Genomic DNA, 16,703 nt, shown 5'->3' with positions numbered 1-16,703 from the left:
TTTTCCAGAAGGTGCAACTTACACGCGCTGCTATATTTATATCAAAGAGAAGTAACGTTGGTTGCAAACTAAGCCAACCCCGTGCTCTTCTTTGATTATCGATGCTAAATTTCCATATAGACCTGTTTCGCAATTTCATACCAAAAGCAGCATACTTAGTTGGTGGGATTAGTACTAGTAGTATAAGTGTCGTATCTTTATTTTTAAAATCATTTGCCTCGGTTCTGTTTTTGAGTCCATTCTTCTTGTAGATTGCTTTGTATACGAATTTATAAATTTTATATTTGTAACATCATCAGACGGCCCAAATGGAGTCGAACGCTTGAGTGTAATAAAGGCCACAGAGCGAAAGAAAACAGAGGATTTAACAAAATCTCCTGAAATTGGCATACTATTTTAATAAGGTCGATAATGGTGTTGATTTCTCGCGCTTTGAGATGCATGCAACGCTCCTCCGCCGCCACCGCCACTGACAGATCCTGAACCGCCACGGCCAGACGATCCGTAGTCCGATGATCGATCTCTCGTATCGCGAGAATACCGTCTTTCTTCGTTTCGTGGACGGTCATGATGTCCGCCGATTTTAACCTCATAGTCATTTTCTGCGTCGTCATAGCCACCGTCTTGGTGGCCGCCATCGTTGTTGTAACCTCCTTGCATACCGCCACCATATCCGTAGTTGCCGCCGTTGTTACCTCCGCGACCGCCATAGTAGCCCATATTGTAGCCTCCACGGTTGGCATAATATGCCGCAGCCATATTGTAGTTGCCATATCCGCCATACATGCCACCATACATATTGCCAAAACCGTAACCCCGACCACCACCACCCATCGGCCCGCCAAACGATGCTGCGCCGGCATATCGACTATTTGGCATATATCCTCGTCCGGCAGAACCAGGAGAAAATGCAGGATTGAAAGAATTTTGTGCACGAGCTTGTCGTGATTTCGGCATGGCTCTTTTCACTTCGATCTGATACGCAAAGGCATTAATCAAACGCGTTTTTTGATCCTTGCTTATGTACCCTGTCAGAACACGGGTGCTCCTTACCTGTTTGTCTTTGATAGCAAGGTTGGGATGGCGCAGTGCTTCCTCTACACCGTTACTGCTGTCGAAAGTAATAAATCCAAATCCACGGGGTCTACCGGTTTCTCGATCAGTCATGAGATTGGCATCGATGACTCTGCCGAACTGTGAAAAGAATTCGCGGAATTCTACTTCATCAACATCGGGCGAAATGCCGCCAACGAAGATCTTCTCTGTCTTATCCTGCTCTTCTCGTGGAATCGCGCGTTTAGGGTCAATCTGTAAAGCAGCAGCAAAATTAGCACTGTGCCAGTGAACTTTTCCCTCGTTTTGTTCCTTACTCTTTTACCGTCAAGGTAATGATCCTGATTTACGATATCGTCAATGACATTTGGATCGGCCATGGTCAAAAATGCAAAACCTCGAGAACGACCAGTAACGACATCGCGCATAACCACACAATCGGTCACCTCTCCAAACTGTGCAAAATACTGTTTCAATGAATCTATGATATATCAATAATGTTAATGATGGATTTTTTGAATGTCACTATCTCACGCTGGGCCAAAGCAAAGTTGTCTTGATCATCTCTGTCCTACCCAACCATAAACAGCATGCAAAATTAACTGAACAAATGCTTACCATCCGTTGTTTCCCAGTTAAGTCCTCCAATGAACATTTTGCTTTATAAGATAAAGATTGTTCGTATGCCATATGTGAAATAGATAGAATATAGAAATATAAAGAGATATAAAAAGAGAACAATAGATTAATTTCTTTGAGCACTACATTTGAGAAAATACCTAGCGCACTAAACCTGCTTCGCTACTACTGTCGATAGTCTAATAGCTACAGCTGGCCAATGTCTGATTCCTATCCTCATCCACCTCCCCCCCAAAAATCCCTTCTTCCTGACTTGTACACCTGTACACCTTTCTTCTTCACATCCATACCATCCATCGCATGATATGCCTCTTTTTGGTCTATTTGCCTCCCAGAGGATCGAGTGCAGGCATGCTAACTATGTACCATGTACAGCAAAGCGCTGACCCTATACGTGTGACCATATACTACTCACATCGGTTCCTCCATAACGCAGCTCCCCCTCCCCCCAAATGAATACCAATATCTTGATGTATGCTTACCCTTCGTCTTGATTCGCCGCGCTGGCAACGGGGTGGTTAGCGCTTCCACTGCTACCTCCCATATCATCTTGATTTCCTTGCATCATTGGTTGTTGTTGTGGTTGGCGCATTTGTCGCTGGAACATCTGCTGCATTTGGTATGGATTCATCATTTGCTGGAGGTTACGCTGATATGCTGCATACTGATATGGATTGGCTTGAAAACCGCGCCAATTATTCATCATCATTTGCTGCTGTGAATATCGCATATCCTTTTGATCTTCCTTTTCCTCTGAGCCTTCATTATGTTGACCATTTTGATCTTGATCGTCGTATTCAGGTTGATCTCTGTATTGACCGGTGGGAGAAGACGACGGTTCATAACCTTCGGTTCCAGCGTTCGCGCCATCGTCCTGACTCGTAGTTCCGTTATAATCGCCTCCATAAATATCTACGTTGGAATAAGAATCTTCCTTCGCTCCGTTGTACACGTTATAAAGTTCGTCATCGAAATCGTCAGCCATTGTTTGATTATCACTTGAAAGGAAACAGCCGGTCCTCAATTTTTATCAATGGTTCCAGGAAAAAAAAATTGAATTTTTTCCCGTGATGACGCACTGTCGGAATTCCAAAAGAAATATTTTTCACCACGGAACAAATGTGTGGGTTGCCGGAGCAAAGGCAATTCCGTTTATCCATGACTTTGCCCAAGAGAGACGAAGTCGTATTATTCGACGGCGCATCCTTCGGTACACCGGAAATCGTACTTCTTACTCCAGAATGCTTTGCAACTATCAATGATCGTTATTATATAAGGCTATAGGGAATCCCATACTAGTTGAAGCAGCGGTAGAGGGCAGAAGAGACAAGGAAAAAATTGGGTGTGCTCCTTTTTCCATTCAAAATTGGAATAAGATGATAGGCTTTCTCCAACAGAAGCCATTCACTGCCAAATATACGGACTGTAGCATGTAAAGCTACAATATCTGGTTTTTTGTAATATGTAATCGCTTTGTTCAAAGCAGGCAAGAGGTACGGTTTGTCGCTTTTTTGGTCCGAATGGATTCCTGTGATTTCAGGTGGTGTCGAAATAGCAGGTTCGCAGCTATTCATCTAATCTCAAGCTTTCCACTTGGGAAACTTTAGTTAGTTAATGATATATGGGGCAAATAAAAAAGAGAAAAATGTGTTGATGTGTTTCATGATGTTTTCTACAATGGTTACGGAAGAAATAATGTAACTACGATGACCGTATTAAAAAAAAAAAAAGAGGGATCAAAGCAGACGATGGAAAAAGTACAGAGTTTGTTATTCGTCAATTACTTTAGGTATGCGTACACTCCATAATCCAAGTACGTAGTTTAACCGAATCAGAAAGAGGTCTCTGGCCATCAGAATAGAGTCTTTCATCAGGTTGACTTTACTGCCATCAATTTCATGCCAGTTGACTTGAACCTCCGTGATGGGTATATGTTGCGATTGTGCGATCATGAGGCATTCAATATCGAAAATCCATCGTTCTACGTGCATATTAGGGAATATAATTTGAGCGGTTTTGCGTGTGAACAACTTGAAGCCACATTGTGTATCTTCAATGCCGCGAATTCCCAACACGTAAACCAGCGTATGGAAACCGCGCATCAGCAGATTTCGTATGAATGAGCGCTAATACCAAGAAAAAAAAGCATATTTAGCATAGTGGACATCAATCCCAAAATCCAGCCACATTACCTTGACTACGGCCTCCGTCGTCACCAAATGCGATCGTGATCCAACCGCCACTCCATGACCATCGTCAGTTATCAGCGTAAGCGCATGCTCGACCTTGTCATAGTCTGAGAAACGTGTGGCTCCATCCGCATCAACCATCAAGCACAATTTTCCCCGAGCAGCCAACATACCCTGTACTCTGGCAGTTAACATCTGAATCCCAACACCATTTGAAGCAAACTGTCCTAGTGTACCTGGGTAACCGCACCGCCTTTGCCTCTATTCTTTTCCAAGCTGATAATTCGTAGATCGCACTGCTTCCATTCTTTAGAAAAGTCCAATGCCGTTTCTACTGTATTATCTCTGCTGCCATCGTCCACAATAATGATTTCATAGCTAAAATTAGGATCATCCCTTTGCTTTTGTTCGAGAAATACTACGGTTTCTTTCAGCATAGTCGGTAATCGCTGGCTCTCATCAAAAGCTGGCACAATGCAGGAAAGCTGAACGCTGGGTTTATCAAATAATGTCGGTAGGCGTTTTCGTTCGTGAGAATGCGCGTCTCGATAATATTTTTCGTTATCGGTTGGTGGTCGTGGCTTTGGAGACAACATTAGCAGAAAGCCGAGTACCTTGAGAAACGCATTAGCTGACACAAAACTTTGGCAAGCGTTTTGAGGCCCATACCATGGATATAGTCGTTAGTAATATCGATATAGCAAGATGTAAGTACGACATGTTGAGACGATCGATCAGTAGCATGGACAGAAGACCGATGAACTGATAAGCCCAATTTTGTGCCTGGGATAAAAGCAGCAACCAATGATAACGCCACACACGACGTGGTTTCTGGGGCACATCCAATGGGACTTGACTGAATTAGGAATGCCGAATTACAAGCCAGCCTGTTTGCAACTCCCTGCAAGTTACCATTCACAATAATACGGTATGGGCTAATGTAAATCACCACGGTTGAAATACAGAAAAGTCGTCTGCGTCCCACTTAAAAAAAGGGTTTAATCATTTTCTTCAGATCCCTCTCTAACTTGCTGTATATGGTGATTAGCAAATACGGCGAACGGGGACAGGTCAAAGGTTAATGTCGCTGTCATGGCGCGCAGACTGACCACCTGAGGAAGCAAACCACACGTTAAACAATAAATAAAAACAATGTCCTATATTATATATCTGTTGTTTTGGTGTCCGTCAGTTCTTTAACAATGAATGGTATTATTAGTAGCTACTGGTTTTTGGCAGGAATTCTGCGCCCTCTTCTTCTGCCAACCACTAGCTCTGTATATTCCATCGGATTCCCACACGCAAAGCATAACACACATTGTTCATTTTTCAAGTCATCGATTCTCAGGATTATTATTTATTTGTATGTATATTATCAACAGATGCGTTAATGTTCTTTGTGAATAATCTTCTCATCGTACTGTCGATAGAGACCGTTGGTCTTGAGTACCTCCACAGCATTAGTGTAAATATCTTCGACCGCTGATTCCTCCTCCAATTGCTCGTTGATGAACCATTGTAGCAGGTAATCGCTCGTCCAATCCTCTTCCTTGCGAGCCATTGACATCAATCGATGGATGCGACGACTGTTTTCCTGTTCATTTTCAAAGGCACATTTCCTATTTCGACATTCACACGTTATTCCTCGATACCCGTATTCCAATATGTTTCTTTTGGAACTTACCAAGCTTCTGCAGGACTAGCAAAGTCAAAGGTTGCTTTGGGGTTTACATCCCGGATAAGAGCTCCCTTGGCACGGCGCTTGATGATGTGGTCGAAAATACGCAAAGCGTGGTCGCGTTCTTCAGCAGAGTGTGTGCGGCACCATGTGGCGCTACCAGGAAGTTCTTGATCATGGAACCAGAGTGAAAGGGATAAATACAAGTTGGAAGCGTTCAACTCTTGGTTAGCTTGCTCGATCAAGCCATCGAGCATGGTATCGGAGATATGCATAGCAGTGGGCATTTTTTTTGTACTAAAATAAGCTGTAGAGCGAAACAGTTGACGAGTCAAAAGAGGTTTGTTGTTGGAAGCAATGTAGGAAAGTTGTCTTGCAAACATAATGAAGATGGATGGCGTATTTTTATATATGCAAGAGAAATTCTGCCGCCTTTTTGTCTTCTCGGAAATAACAGTCCGTCAACGGAACAAATGATACAACCATGATGTAACGGTCTGAGCTTCATCTCTCGATGGAGCGGAAAATGTTTCATAACATCGCATTTTCGTGGTGATCGCGCTTACACAAAAATCACCTTATTATAGGATTCACAGATGTGATCTTTGTTTGCTTTCGTTAATTTGGGCTTCTTATTATTACCGCTCAAAATTCTCATAGGCTTGTAGTTCTGAATGCATGACCTGGATATTCATGATTTAAGGCGGATCTCTATCAATATAAAATGCTGTGGATCATCTAATTTCAGACTTTGGACTGCACGCTTTATTTCGCTGTGATTGAGAGACGCTCGCCATACTGATAGAATTACCATGGAAACAAGGAGGATAACACCCACATTTATTGCCTCCTAAAAAAAGAAAATGGCGCTTGAAGCATATTCCACAAACTGGATCCCCAAGTTGTTTGCTGGGACTCATGTTCTTGTGGATGTTCTTTTCCTTGCTGAGCGTTGCGTGGCTCGTCATAGCTATCAATTCCAAATTCTTGCTCTGCATCTTCAAACACTTCAATTTCTCGCTCTTGCTGTTCCTGACCGTTATCAACCTCAACTTCTATTCGACTGGCTGTCCTTTTAGTTACTGCTGCCGATGAACTGTCAATGTACTCCTGGGGATTCGCAATATTTTTGGAGACTGCGGAAGCCCGTTTGTCGGTTGCTTTTGTTACCGTATCGGTCTCCGATACAGTGTTGATGTTCTGTTTCTGTTTCGATGGTTTTGGTCGTTCTTGCTTCGCAGATTCAAGAATTGATATCAACAATGGATCGTGCTCGATCGTTGTTTGCGTAACTAGGTGAGCTGTTGTGGTTGTTGCTTCTGACGAATGTTCCACCTCTGCTTCGGAATCGGATCGTTGTGCCGATTTCACCGCAAATGACGTTGTTGTCTTGCGAGAGGAGCTGTTTTGCCTAAAAATCCAATAGTGCCCCATGTGTTAAAATGCTAACGTCTCGTTAAATAACATTGACTCGTTTACATGGTGTCTGGTTCTGACGCTAATAATTGCGCATTCGCCATTTCGTCCGCTATTTTACGTTCAATTTGTGCGCTGCGACCAGAGCATTGCACCTATTTCCAATCAGCGACATCAATATTGTGTATCGAAATTCAAATAACAGAAACATACAAGGGTCGTAGCTGCCTCGCGCTCCTTGATATTTTCCTTCAGCATATCACACAAATGACTGTAATGGTATAGACCATCTTCTCCCATGAGGACAACTACAATACGGTTGAATAACAAGGGAAAAAGTAGCAAAAAATCGAATCATACCATTGGGCAAGTCACGACAACCGGTGAATATCCTCAACGACGTTTGCTTATCGGTTGCTTGCAAGGCATACAATGCTCCCTAAAAAAAATTCGCATTTGTAAATTTTCTGACTGGATCGACTGGATAGAATATATTTCATACCATAATTTGCGCGTAATCAAAGTCTTCGATGGGTCGGCTTATGCTGAATGTTCGCACACAATTTCGCTCATCGTTCTCGCCGTAGTACAAAGTAAAAGCAGCTCTCCTCGCCGGTTGGATAGCCGCGCCAATCCAAACATTGCAACTATAGGGAATCGGTGGGACGTACTTCATGACAACCGAAACCTTAGCAAATGGGTAACCACGAAGTTACAAGACGAACAACTTACTCTTCTCCTTCCAGTTCTTTTAATCTTTTTCGCTATATAAACAATATAAATACAATTGTTGATCTGTAACACCAGATGACTTACGTTTCTCTCCTGCCTTGTTATCATCTTTTGCCTTGCGTTTTATAGTCTTATTTGCAGGAAATTGGGCATCAGATACATCATTACTATTAATTGTCGGTAGGTCATTAAGATCGAACTGAATAAACGTCGGCATGCGTTGATGCCTAGGACTAGGAGGCATTATTGCGAATTGGGTTACAGTGCAGCTGCAAGAGGAAACACACGATGCTCTCAGTTCTGTGACCGCCAATGAAATGAAAAGTTTACTCTGAGAATTTTCCTCCTAAACAAAACGTTTCCAGTGTTCCGTCCGTCATGCCCTTTGCTGGATTAAGTCGTAAACCTCTCGCAACAGTCTATCGTAGACAATTGCAGAGTTACCGTTATTTCGCCTCGTCCTCTTCTGGAAACGAAATCAGCGGAAATAGTCCGTTGCTATGGATAGGTATGTTCAACTAAAAGAGCGAGCGTAAAGTACCCATCATACTCAATGCAGCGAAATGAAGGATGCATTGCTCTCGGAGGTGCCGTAAGCTATTATCTGAAAGCTCAAAAGGCGAAGAAGGAAGCGGAACATCAGCGTGAAGGATTGGCAGATGTTGATGAGACGGCTGACGCGAAGACATCGGTACAGGACGCGGAGACAGCAAAATAAAGACCATATATGGACTAGAAGTTCGAACCTCGCGTTCTGAAACTCGTACAAAGTTGAACGGGACACTGCGTTCGGTTATCCTTGCCGATAATGCTCAACATATATCTTGGAGGCATTCTCGTTTGCCCCACATAGAACGTGCATGAATAAATTAGAACAAAACCAGCATCTGCACACATTTTTCATTCTTCAATTACCGGTTTTCCCCGGTAGTTTTTGTTTATCACATTGTATTTCCTTCAAGATCTCAGGACCAGCAATAGTCTGTGTTCTCTTAACGAAACGTTTTCAAGCATGATAACGTCATAAGCGTAACCTTCCCTTTCTGTACCCCATGCTGTCACCGATAGTTAGAAGATCCAAAGTATAAATATCCACGTAGACCAAAAGAATAAAGATGATTTTATCCTCCCATATTTTATTGTTCACTATTGATCTAGTCTACTTCTCTTGTCAGTTACGCCGGTTCTTCTTTTGCGCCGATTAGATTTGCTATACCAAAGTTTAGCAAATACGGAAGACAGCGCATTGGCTCGTCCGCAGATCGATGTCTGGAGGAACTTTCGAGAAGGTATGAAGGACCAATTGATGAACGAGGCATACCAAAGGTATTGCCTGGAAGTGGAAGAAATATAGGCCGAATCTGTTCAGCATTAAAGTGGTCCGGAATACTTCTGATTTGTCATGTTTCGGAATAAATCCAGAAGATTTGCAGGAAGTCTGCGAGAACCTTCCTGAAGATGGTGGACATAAAAAAATGTGTCTTTGTAGTAAATATAAATATGACATCTTATGGTAGAAATAAAAACAACAATCAACTACAGATTTAAACTGAACTTTAAAGGAGTACTCAAATCTGACATTCTGGCCATTGGAATTCCAGCACAGAATATTGACGACGACACTTGTCGTCGTCGATACTGAGCTGGATCACCAATGGTTTAGATGACAAACGGATTGATAAGTGCAATAGGATTGAGGCGGGGAAAAGCTACGAAACATTTCATCAAACTGACATCTGGATCAAAAAACAAATAGGACGAAAAAACGAGGCTACCAGGGGTCGAACCTGGAATCTCCTGATTCGTAGTCAGGCGCCTTATCCATTTGGCCATAGCCCCTTCGGTTTTTGTGGAACCGAAGGGGTAATGTTATTCCTACTGGCGTGACTGCTGGTTCGGACCGGGACATCGAGGCAATCTCGTATTTATTTGGGATACCGACCGCAGTGTTCAAGGGTTTAGCACGCATTTGACGGTGCGGGATATTCTGTGGGGTTCAGGTTCTATCGCCTCACAATAAAGAAACACGCATGTCGCCTCAACGTATAGTGTTTCTTATTTCGCTCATATATCCTTAGCCACACTCAGCGAAACAATAATCCTTCTGGAGCCATCCAGCGCAAAAAGCTAATCACCAAAGCGTAGGAAAGACAGAGATTCTTGACTATCATTAAATCTACTATTCTACTTCATATTGCCAGTCAAAATAAATGCAAACGCAAAAGTAGCGTGCCTCAAAACCAATAAGTCCGCTTTTTTGTTCTACTTGCTATTATCATTCTTATCACTTAAAATTGTCTTCATCATCGGTCCTACTTTTACTGATAATCAAATGGTTACACTTAATGAGAAATCGGAACGGCTGGTCTCTCCTATTTTGCTGTAAAAGCAAGAAAAGTCTCCTTAGCATAACTGATATTGCTGTCTTTGGATAGTTCTACTCGCCATATGAATGATAAAGGTGATCCTTTGTACTATAATGCTCCAACTAGACGAGAGTCTCACAGTAAGCTGTCTAGAATTTTGCACATTTCACGTCTGGATAGCTTTATGAATTCCGCTATTAACTCAGCTTAAATAACCTCGTCTCCATCGCATAGTGGTTAAACAACACGCTTAAGCTTTTAGTATGCTCTCGGCAAATAATCGTTGCTGTTTTTAAATAATGAATCACCAAAATGAAAATAACAAAGAAATAAAATTTCGCTGTCTGTTGAAGGAGGGCACCATCATCGGCACTTTAAAAAACAGTTCTTTTGCTTTGCAATCATTTTTTTTCGTTCCTTTCACTAAACCGACATCCGTTTTTTATCAGTCTATTGATACCAAACTAAATCTATCCGTCACAACTTTCTACAGCATTACAGTGTCCCTGCCATGGCTGAGATCAAAAGCTCAAATTACTCGAATGAACCAAGCAGCATTAAGCGCATTCACAATGACAGGAAGCATGCTACCTCCACTTTATACTGGTATCCAATACTTAGACGACAAAACGCTACGGTTGGCGAAGAGGATATTGAAATATCTGATAAACTCCACAAACCCTCAGCAACAGCGGTAAAAACTCTGATAGGGGATATGATGCTGCGGATTTTGAAGACTCATCCTTTTTTTAATCCCAGCCTAGCAATGTGGATCGATGTTGCAGGATTTGTTATGGATCCGAAGAGAATGACACCACTCAAAAGTTCATCATGCCATGCAACTGCAAAGGGACAGTGTACGATGACATGTTGCTCATACAAAAGAGGTTTTGGTCGGTAATTCACTGATATGACTACCTTTGGTCATTATTAGTCGCTTCGTTCATCGGCAGTGTCATGCCGATTGGGTTCACTCAAATACCAGCACAGAATCGCTTGAATGCAATATGTGTCGCTTCAAATACCACAGTATGCATATCCAGCAAATGGAGAATCATTGGAACCGGCAAAAAAACGATAATATTTCCGATTACATCAGTCACATTTCAGGTACAGTAAACAAACAACGTGGTTCTATAGAAGTGTTAACAGCATACAGCATAGCAGTAAATCGACAGAATATGCGGACACTTCTAGTATTCGCATTTTCGGCAATTGTGATTGTGATCTACGATGCCGTCCATTGTAGCGAGATTCGAAAAATTTCTGAATCGAGATTCGGACGAGAATCCGCAGATATGGTTCCCTTTGATAACTTGCGATTGCCTGTAAGGATCAGCGGAATAGCTTACAATTCTACTACGAAGAGAAGGTGATGACCTGCTTATGTCACATAGGTTTTGGAAAGATCTTGCTGGCAAGCAAGTATAAGTGGAAGAATATATTCTATTCTTAGGTTTTCTGTGGGGATCACCAATTTTTGGTACCTAGGTGCTATGCTTATTTTGATCGTCATTCTGTGCAAGAAAATGGAAAACGGGAGAATATCGGCAACTGGAACGCATTCATAGTCATTGTGATGGAACTGAATAAATAACATGTTGGGTATCCGAATTTTATTGATGTGCATGCTTATAAAATATGTGCGTTTGCGTGTGCGTGTTTGTGATGCCAAGAGAATGAGATTATGTGGGCTTCCTATTTTCGCTTGTTGCTGATGGTATGTCTGGATGATGGTTTTGTGGTCTTGCTGGATTCGGGACCTGTAGACCCTTGAACATTGGTAGCGGCTTTATCTCCATTACCTGTCGCTCGATGAACGCTATCCTGGTTGTATCCAGATTGCTTCGGTCGACGTGATTCCGCGTTTTTTGGACAACCGTCCCCGGCTAATAAATGATCACGCCAGCCTGCATCCGTTGGAGGAGAGATAGGAGTTTGACATAAAGGGCAGTTGGCATCATCAGCTTCCGGTGCTATTAAAGATTTTTCGACTATTAGTACGAAAGGCTTCTCATTCATGAAGTCTAATAAAGCGTCAGCATACCGGTACAACTTTTCTTCAGCGCATGTTGAAGCCACTGTTCCAAGAGAATAGGCCGCTTGCAGTTGGAGCATTGCTTCATCAAATGCTTTTGATCGCAGTCGCTTAGCAAATGGTCGTTGAGTGTTGACACTTCGAGAATCTAATATATAAAATGACGTTTAGCTATCGATTACCAAGCATTTAAAGCTATTGTACTAACAATTTTGCACATAGGACAATTTGTCAACATCGGACATGTGTTGTAATAATGAGAAATCAATGTATCCTCGTTAAAGTTCGGATCGACTTGATCACAAAAGATACAGATGCTATAATGATGGCATTAGTATCTTTGTCCATCCTGGAGGACAACGGCGAAAAAAAAAGAAGCATACTTGTCGGTAGAAATAGTAGGTTCCTTCTTATCTTCTGCGGTCGGTTTGATAGCAACAGCTTTAGGCGCTGCTGCGCCGGCACTAGAAATAGTACCTCGGGCAGACACAGGACGGCTCGATCCAGTCTATTCAATTGTGAGATTGATGATCTGCTTCTCTTTCAATTATTTTCACTCACTCTCTTCGTCCCTGTGGCTGTTGAGGTCTTTGATGCTATGAATTCATTTGTTATTGAGACTTGCCTCTAGATATACGCGTCTGTCCGTTGTTACCTGCTGGTTTGGAAGAGCGAGCAGGTTTATCAGATGATTTCGTCTTCTTCTGGGAACTATCTGCTGTTTTTTTGGCCGCGGTTGCAGCCGACAATTTCGTCGCTTTTCTATTAGGATTGACGTTGGATTTGGCAGCAATGGCTCGAATTTCAGCCATCGTGAGGGCAGCATTTGGTTGTGCTTGGGTATTATTGCTTTCATCCTCCAGTGTTAAGCAACGGTAAAGCGATGTGAATGTGTCTTCCTGCGAATCAACCAATGGTTGGACCAACTGCATATCAAAGGGTTAAACGCTTCAGTTGCCTCGACCAGTGGCAACAACTCTTTCAACATACCTTGAGAAGTCCATCCCTCGCGGATTGATCAATGCATTGATAAACCTCCGCCGATCCAGTTTGTTGCACAACGTTATCCAACATTTTCAAGGCACCCTCTTGCACGTCGTTATGCGAATGTGCAGCATAAGCTGTCGCAAAGTCTACAATGAGCTGCAGCGGAATCACAACTTTAGCAACGGTGCTTGTGCCTGTGTTTGTGATCAGTATTCCTAGCTTGCTGATTGCCATTTCAACGAGCTCTATGCGTGCTTTGGCATCCTTGTGATTGTGTATCAGTCGCTCAGGCGTTCCGATGAACAGTGGTATAACAGAATTGGGTGGGTAACAGTAAGTACGCGCCAGAGTAATCACAAGGTCCGTGGCAGCTTTTCGAATACGAGGATTTGTGTCAGTCGTTCGTTTCAAGAGTCCGGCAAAAGCACGTTCGACCATAGGCATAATAGATCCAACATCGATAGATGCTGCCATGCAAAACCCTATAAAAGAAAAATTAGGGTTGAATCTTAAAATACCTGAACCAGTGTTACTTACGGTTAAGCTGACGCCAGATAGCAATAGCCATATTAACGATAGTTTCTCTGGAATCCATAATAACTTCTTGGATCATCAGGAGAGAACCATTTACAAAAACACTGCATTTTCTAGCACTTTTATCCGATGTCCAGGAATCTCCATCTATCATTGTAATGTCTTCATTGCTGACTCGATCCATTATATCATCGATTTGTTCCATCTTGTTTTCCATCGCTAAATGATTGGCAGCTTGAATGCAATTTTCGATATGGTCAAGTCCCCGTTCTCTGTACTTTGCCTTGACACTTAGAATACAAGCGACGCAATTTTCGCCGAACACCATAATTGAGCTGGAATAGATTTCACGCTCCTCATCCAGGATCATTTCAGGTTCGTCGTTGTCAGCTTCAGGGCAGCTAAGACCTGCTAGCTGCGCGTTTTCACTTGAAGCCAAGGCATCAACATTCGACACTTGATGAGTGGCTGATATATACTCGCTATGTTCGTCTTCCTGCAAGGCGATTCCGTCGTCATACACTGGTTTTATATCCGCTTGATAAGAAGTCAAGTACGGTGGCATCAGCATAGCAGCGAGATCCGTGCTAACAGTTACTGCAGGGGACACATCTGGGTATTCTTTGGTCTCTGTCAGTTGATCAGCGCCCGGAGCGACCTGAAAATCTAGCTTGTCGGCTGCCAAGAAATTTTCGTCTGTTGCTTCAGGATATGAATAATCGCCCATAGGATGCGGATGGTTAATAGGGAATGAATCATGCGGGGAAGACGGTTTGTAAACTGGTTGACGTTCATCGAATGGTACTGGTAAAGCGGGATCGTTTACTGTTTGGTGTTCCTACGTAATATTTATGATAAGTATTTGAGAAATGCTGAGAGGTCAGAAATACTCACTGCAGGCTGTTCTTCGTAGAGACCGGGAGTGGTACTTGCCACCAAATCACCATGGCTAGTCATACGTATGCCAGATCGCTTCAGCATGTTTTCTGCAGATTGCTTTATTTTTTCAATGTCGGCCTAGATATTAATTGTAAGTCGTAATTAGACGTTCTCCATTATCCAACTCTAATTCTTACTTTGATTTTTTCTGCTTCATCGTAATCTTTGTTTTCTGCAGCTTGACGCTTCCCCATTTCCAGATCCTTGAGTACACTGATATACTGCCCGAACTTCTCACTTAGGTATTTATACACTTTTGCCTCTTGGTATGCTTCCGCTTAACGAGAGAGGACATGAGATTTACTAAAGCCTGACGCACATATATAATTTAAAGCGCTCACCTTCCACAGCCTTATCCTCGGCATGCAACAGGGCTGATAACCATTGTTGGAGCTCTGTCTCAATGATCCCCGTAGCTGCTGGACTCAACATTACACTAGGACTACTTGATATACTTGTCCTACGTGTTGAAGAACTAAGCATGCTGACACCGTCTAGAAGATGTTGAGGATATTTGAGATTCTGACAGGTAGTGAGACTCCTACTCTTCGGCAAATGCAATGGATTGATATTTTTTACCTGCAATATGTCTTTTGCAGTGCCATGGATCATTTCTTGGTGAGATTGACCAAAGACAGTGATGGCAAGCAGCCCGACCTAGAATTATAAAAGATGAATCACGAAATATTCCAGTGAATAACTCTGTTCTGATCCATTGCTCTTTTTTTTTATGTATTCCCGTAAGGTTTATTGCTTGCATTCTCTGTGTTTCTAAAGCGATTCTCATCTCTTTTTTTTCCCATTCCCATTCATGTCAAGACTATAGAAAACGGCGGTGCTCGGCTAAAAAAAAAAAATAGGGAAAACACCAAAAGAGAAAAACAAGTTACCTGATTATAAGTGTTTAAACGATTTCGGTAACAACTTCGTATGACAAGGCGTATATACTCTCCGTCGGCGTTGACTTTTATGGATTTCAGTTCTCGAGCCCGAAATTTTGCTCGAACATTATTGTCAAAGCAAACATAACTACGGGTCTCCATAAGAATTCATCATATGAAAACAACATGCATAAAGTGCATACCCTAGTCTCGTGAACTCGATAAGCATGTTGTCGTCGCCGTCTTCGTTGCTGTTGATTTCGCTATTAAGATCGTCGTACTTCAGGCATCCTACGTACACATCCACTTTGGACGCTATTTTGTAGTGGTGTGAAAGGATGTGGATTTTGTTTATACGTGCAGGACCGTTGAGTAAGTGAAGAATAAGGTCTTGCGGATAATTAGGACATCTACAGAGCATCAAAATATTTAGGATATTTTAATTAAAGATAACTCAGTCAAGAGCCCTACTTGGGCGTTTGCCAGCCTTTCATAGTAGGGCTAGCGGAAGTGCCTGTAACATCGTTGTATTCGGCAATAGTTTGTTCGTGCAGGACAGTGCGATTATCAATGCTGGAGTTTACCAGATGATCAGGAGCATGTTCGTTATCCCATGAGGAGCAATGGGCTACCTCGAATGGAAGATGCTCAGCGATCATGACTTTGGTTTAAAGGAAAGGAGATCAGAAGAAAAAAATGGAGATAATTTAAAGCAATTGCAAAGGCGAAAAGAAAGAATAAAAAAAAAGGGGGGGGGGCCAAACGGGCAGATGTCGGTTAACTTTGCATGGTCGAGTCCAATCCTCGTGCTGCATGACCGCATTTTCGATGAAGGAATATGAATCAGACAGCGGAGTGGCGCTCACCGGTTAAAGTGCGTGCCACACAAAAAAGCCTAAAAAAAAATAAGAAAAACTTCGGCAGGCTGCCATTAGTTTTCTGGAGAAAAGAGAAACTCACTCTGTGGTGTACCGCCAATGTATCCAAGCCGTCTACACAGAAAACCTTGTCTGCTGTCCGATTTATTGGATTTCCGATCTTTAAAAAAGCCATACGACGTCGATTATGAATCGAAAAATAGGATACTGTCTGTAAGGGAAATATATCGTTCATCAACGGAAGCTTGATGAACTCAAATATTCTTATGTTGTTGGCAGTAAAATACAGCGGTTGGCACATCATAGACCAGAGATGTTGTCACTGGAGTTGTTCATTTTAAATTATTATAGAACTCCTTTTCATTCTAGAGCA

At 42.4% G+C, this 16,703-nt stretch overlaps 9 protein-coding genes and 1 non-coding gene across 10 annotated transcripts; 2 read left to right on the top strand and 8 right to left on the bottom strand.

The window, feature by feature from the left end:
• Positions 1-71: 71 nt before the first annotated feature.
• BYT42DRAFT_561041 (uncharacterized protein) lies at positions 72-2,706 on the bottom strand. Its single transcript, XM_051567315.1, has 5 exons — positions 2,175-2,706; positions 1,672-1,712; positions 1,371-1,534; positions 1,054-1,308; positions 72-975 (listed from the first exon to the last, which is right to left on the bottom strand). Exons 1-5 carry the CDS (start codon positions 2,675-2,677, stop codon positions 397-399), a joined length of 1,542 nt encoding a protein of 513 aa, XP_051426542.1. The 5' UTR covers positions 2,678-2,706; the 3' UTR covers positions 72-396.
• A 526-nt stretch (positions 2,707-3,232) lies between these two features.
• BYT42DRAFT_561035 (nucleotide-diphospho-sugar transferase) lies at positions 3,233-4,686 on the bottom strand. The gene is made up of 3 exons (XM_051567314.1): positions 4,118-4,686; positions 3,885-4,055; positions 3,233-3,818 (listed from the first exon to the last, which is right to left on the bottom strand). Exons 1-3 carry the CDS (start codon positions 4,475-4,477, stop codon positions 3,462-3,464), a joined length of 888 nt encoding a protein of 295 aa, XP_051426541.1. The 5' UTR covers positions 4,478-4,686; the 3' UTR covers positions 3,233-3,461.
• Positions 4,687-5,217: 531 nt separating this feature from the next.
• Positions 5,218-6,016, bottom strand: BYT42DRAFT_561034 (ferritin-like superfamily). The gene is made up of 2 exons (XM_051567313.1): positions 5,566-6,016; positions 5,218-5,500 (listed from the first exon to the last, which is right to left on the bottom strand). The coding sequence occupies exons 1-2, from the start codon at positions 5,940-5,942 to the stop codon at positions 5,269-5,271; spliced, it is 609 nt and encodes a 202-aa protein (XP_051426540.1). The 5' UTR covers positions 5,943-6,016; the 3' UTR covers positions 5,218-5,268.
• Positions 6,017-6,232: 216 nt separating this feature from the next.
• Positions 6,233-7,991, bottom strand: BYT42DRAFT_561032 (uncharacterized protein). Its single transcript, XM_051567312.1, has 7 exons — positions 7,792-7,991; positions 7,708-7,739; positions 7,478-7,645; positions 7,336-7,414; positions 7,189-7,283; positions 7,039-7,130; positions 6,233-6,970 (listed from the first exon to the last, which is right to left on the bottom strand). Exons 1-7 carry the CDS (start codon positions 7,949-7,951, stop codon positions 6,400-6,402), a joined length of 1,197 nt encoding a protein of 398 aa, XP_051426539.1. The 5' UTR covers positions 7,952-7,991; the 3' UTR covers positions 6,233-6,399.
• On the top strand, positions 7,992-8,838 carry BYT42DRAFT_642893 (uncharacterized protein). The gene is made up of 2 exons (XM_051572592.1): positions 7,992-8,215; positions 8,277-8,838. Exons 1-2 carry the CDS (start codon positions 8,086-8,088, stop codon positions 8,423-8,425), a joined length of 279 nt encoding a protein of 92 aa, XP_051426538.1. The 5' UTR covers positions 7,992-8,085; the 3' UTR covers positions 8,426-8,838.
• A 430-nt stretch (positions 8,839-9,268) lies between these two features.
• On the bottom strand, positions 9,269-9,557 carry BYT42DRAFT_561023 (uncharacterized protein). The gene has a single exon (XM_051567311.1). It carries the CDS (start codon positions 9,538-9,540, stop codon positions 9,367-9,369), a length of 174 nt encoding a protein of 57 aa, XP_051426537.1. The 5' UTR covers positions 9,541-9,557; the 3' UTR covers positions 9,269-9,366.
• Positions 9,474-9,546, bottom strand: BYT42DRAFT_t39. Its single transcript has one exon. It is a non-coding gene; the product is annotated as a tRNA-Arg (tRNA).
• Positions 9,558-10,427: 870 nt separating the features above from the next.
• BYT42DRAFT_561018 (uncharacterized protein) lies at positions 10,428-11,678 on the top strand. The gene is made up of 5 exons (XM_051567310.1): positions 10,428-10,767; positions 10,833-10,930; positions 11,008-11,183; positions 11,241-11,401; positions 11,471-11,678. The coding sequence occupies exons 1-5, from the start codon at positions 10,585-10,587 to the stop codon at positions 11,642-11,644; spliced, it is 792 nt and encodes a 263-aa protein (XP_051426536.1). The 5' UTR covers positions 10,428-10,584; the 3' UTR covers positions 11,645-11,678.
• Positions 11,674-12,695, bottom strand: BYT42DRAFT_561014 (uncharacterized protein). The gene is made up of 4 exons (XM_051567309.1): positions 12,495-12,695; positions 12,320-12,428; positions 12,121-12,259; positions 11,674-12,049 (listed from the first exon to the last, which is right to left on the bottom strand). Exons 2-4 carry the CDS (start codon positions 12,347-12,349, stop codon positions 11,772-11,774), a joined length of 447 nt encoding a protein of 148 aa, XP_051426535.1. The 5' UTR covers positions 12,350-12,428; positions 12,495-12,695; the 3' UTR covers positions 11,674-11,771.
• Positions 12,452-16,212, bottom strand: BYT42DRAFT_244737 (uncharacterized protein). The gene is made up of 11 exons (XM_051562685.1): positions 15,924-16,212; positions 15,656-15,862; positions 15,462-15,600; positions 15,151-15,228; positions 14,913-15,093; positions 14,709-14,848; positions 14,527-14,649; positions 13,636-14,470; positions 13,102-13,580; positions 12,767-13,037; positions 12,452-12,707 (listed from the first exon to the last, which is right to left on the bottom strand). Exons 1-11 carry the CDS (start codon positions 16,109-16,111, stop codon positions 12,655-12,657), a joined length of 2,694 nt encoding a protein of 897 aa, XP_051426534.1. The 5' UTR covers positions 16,112-16,212; the 3' UTR covers positions 12,452-12,654.
• Between the last annotated feature and the right edge of the window lie 491 nt (positions 16,213-16,703).

This window comes from Radiomyces spectabilis, assembly GCF_025331425.1.
Source record: "Radiomyces spectabilis strain NRRL 2753 chromosome Unknown BYT42scaffold_3, whole genome shotgun sequence".
Classification (NCBI taxonomy): domain Eukaryota; kingdom Fungi; phylum Mucoromycota; class Mucoromycetes; order Mucorales; family Radiomycetaceae; genus Radiomyces; species Radiomyces spectabilis.
Note: the sequence above shows the minus strand (reverse complement) of the source record. Positions and strands in the feature narration are given on the sequence as shown.

Coding starts and splice junctions, on each gene's coding strand:
- BYT42DRAFT_561014 (XM_051567309.1), bottom strand. CDS start 12,349: ATGTTGACAAATTGTCCTATGTGCAAAATT. Junction 12,260..12,319: donor ATTGTCCTATGTGCAAAATT/GTTAGTACAATA, acceptor TTTATATATTAG/ATTCTCGAAGTGTCAACACT. Junction 12,050..12,120: donor GCTGAAGAAAAGTTGTACCG/GTATGCTGACGC, acceptor AATCTTTAATAG/CACCGGAAGCTGATGATGCC.
- BYT42DRAFT_561032 (XM_051567312.1), bottom strand. CDS start 7,951: ATGCCTCCTAGTCCTAGGCATCAACGCATGCCGACGTTTATTCAGTTC. Junction 7,740..7,791: donor TAACAAGGCAGGAGAGAAAC/GTAAGTCATCTG, acceptor TTGTTTATATAG/CGAAAAAGATTAAAAGAACT. Junction 6,971..7,038: donor GCGTCAGAACCAGACACCAT/GTAAACGAGTCA, acceptor TTGGATTTTTAG/GCAAAACAGCTCCTCTCGCA.
- BYT42DRAFT_561034 (XM_051567313.1), bottom strand. CDS start 5,942: ATGTTTGCAAGACAACTTTCCTACATTGCTTCCAACAACAAACCTCTT. Junction 5,501..5,565: donor GCTAGTCCTGCAGAAGCTTG/GTAAGTTCCAAA, acceptor ATGTCGAAATAG/GAAATGTGCCTTTGAAAATG.
- BYT42DRAFT_561041 (XM_051567315.1), bottom strand. CDS start 2,677: ATGGCTGACGATTTCGATGACGAACTTTATAACGTGTACAACGGAGCG. Junction 1,713..2,174: donor GCGGCGAATCAAGACGAAGG/GTAAGCATACAT, acceptor TATCTTATAAAG/CAAAATGTTCATTGGAGGAC. Junction 1,309..1,370: donor ATTACCTTGACGGTAAAAGA/GTAAGGAACAAA, acceptor GCTGCTTTACAG/ATTGACCCTAAACGCGCGAT.
- BYT42DRAFT_561035 (XM_051567314.1), bottom strand. CDS start 4,477: ATGTTGTCTCCAAAGCCACGACCACCAACCGATAACGAAAAATATTAT. Junction 4,056..4,117: donor AAGGCGGTGCGGTTACCCAG/GTACACTAGGAC, acceptor GCCAGAGTACAG/GGTATGTTGGCTGCTCGGGG. Junction 3,819..3,884: donor CGACGGAGGCCGTAGTCAAG/GTAATGTGGCTG, acceptor TCTTGGTATTAG/CGCTCATTCATACGAAATCT.
- BYT42DRAFT_642893 (XM_051572592.1), top strand. CDS start 8,086: ATGCCCTTTGCTGGATTAAGTCGTAAACCTCTCGCAACAGTCTATCGT. Junction 8,216..8,276: donor TAGTCCGTTGCTATGGATAG/GTATGTTCAACT, acceptor AGCGAAATGAAG/GATGCATTGCTCTCGGAGGT.
- BYT42DRAFT_561023 (XM_051567311.1), bottom strand. CDS start 9,540: ATGGCCAAATGGATAAGGCGCCTGACTACGAATCAGGAGATTCCAGGT.
- BYT42DRAFT_561018 (XM_051567310.1), top strand. CDS start 10,585: ATGGCTGAGATCAAAAGCTCAAATTACTCGAATGAACCAAGCAGCATT. Junction 10,768..10,832: donor ACAAACCCTCAGCAACAGCG/GTAAAAACTCTG, acceptor TTTTAATCCCAG/CCTAGCAATGTGGATCGATG. Junction 10,931..11,007: donor TGCAACTGCAAAGGGACAGT/GTACGATGACAT, acceptor GGTCATTATTAG/TCGCTTCGTTCATCGGCAGT.
- BYT42DRAFT_244737 (XM_051562685.1), bottom strand. CDS start 16,111: ATGATCGCTGAGCATCTTCCATTCGAGGTAGCCCATTGCTCCTCATGG. Junction 15,601..15,655: donor ATCGAGTTCACGAGACTAGG/GTATGCACTTTA, acceptor GGAGACCCGTAG/TTATGTTTGCTTTGACAATA. Junction 13,581..13,635: donor TATCTGGCGTCAGCTTAACC/GTAAGTAACACT, acceptor TTTCTTTTATAG/GGTTTTGCATGGCAGCATCT.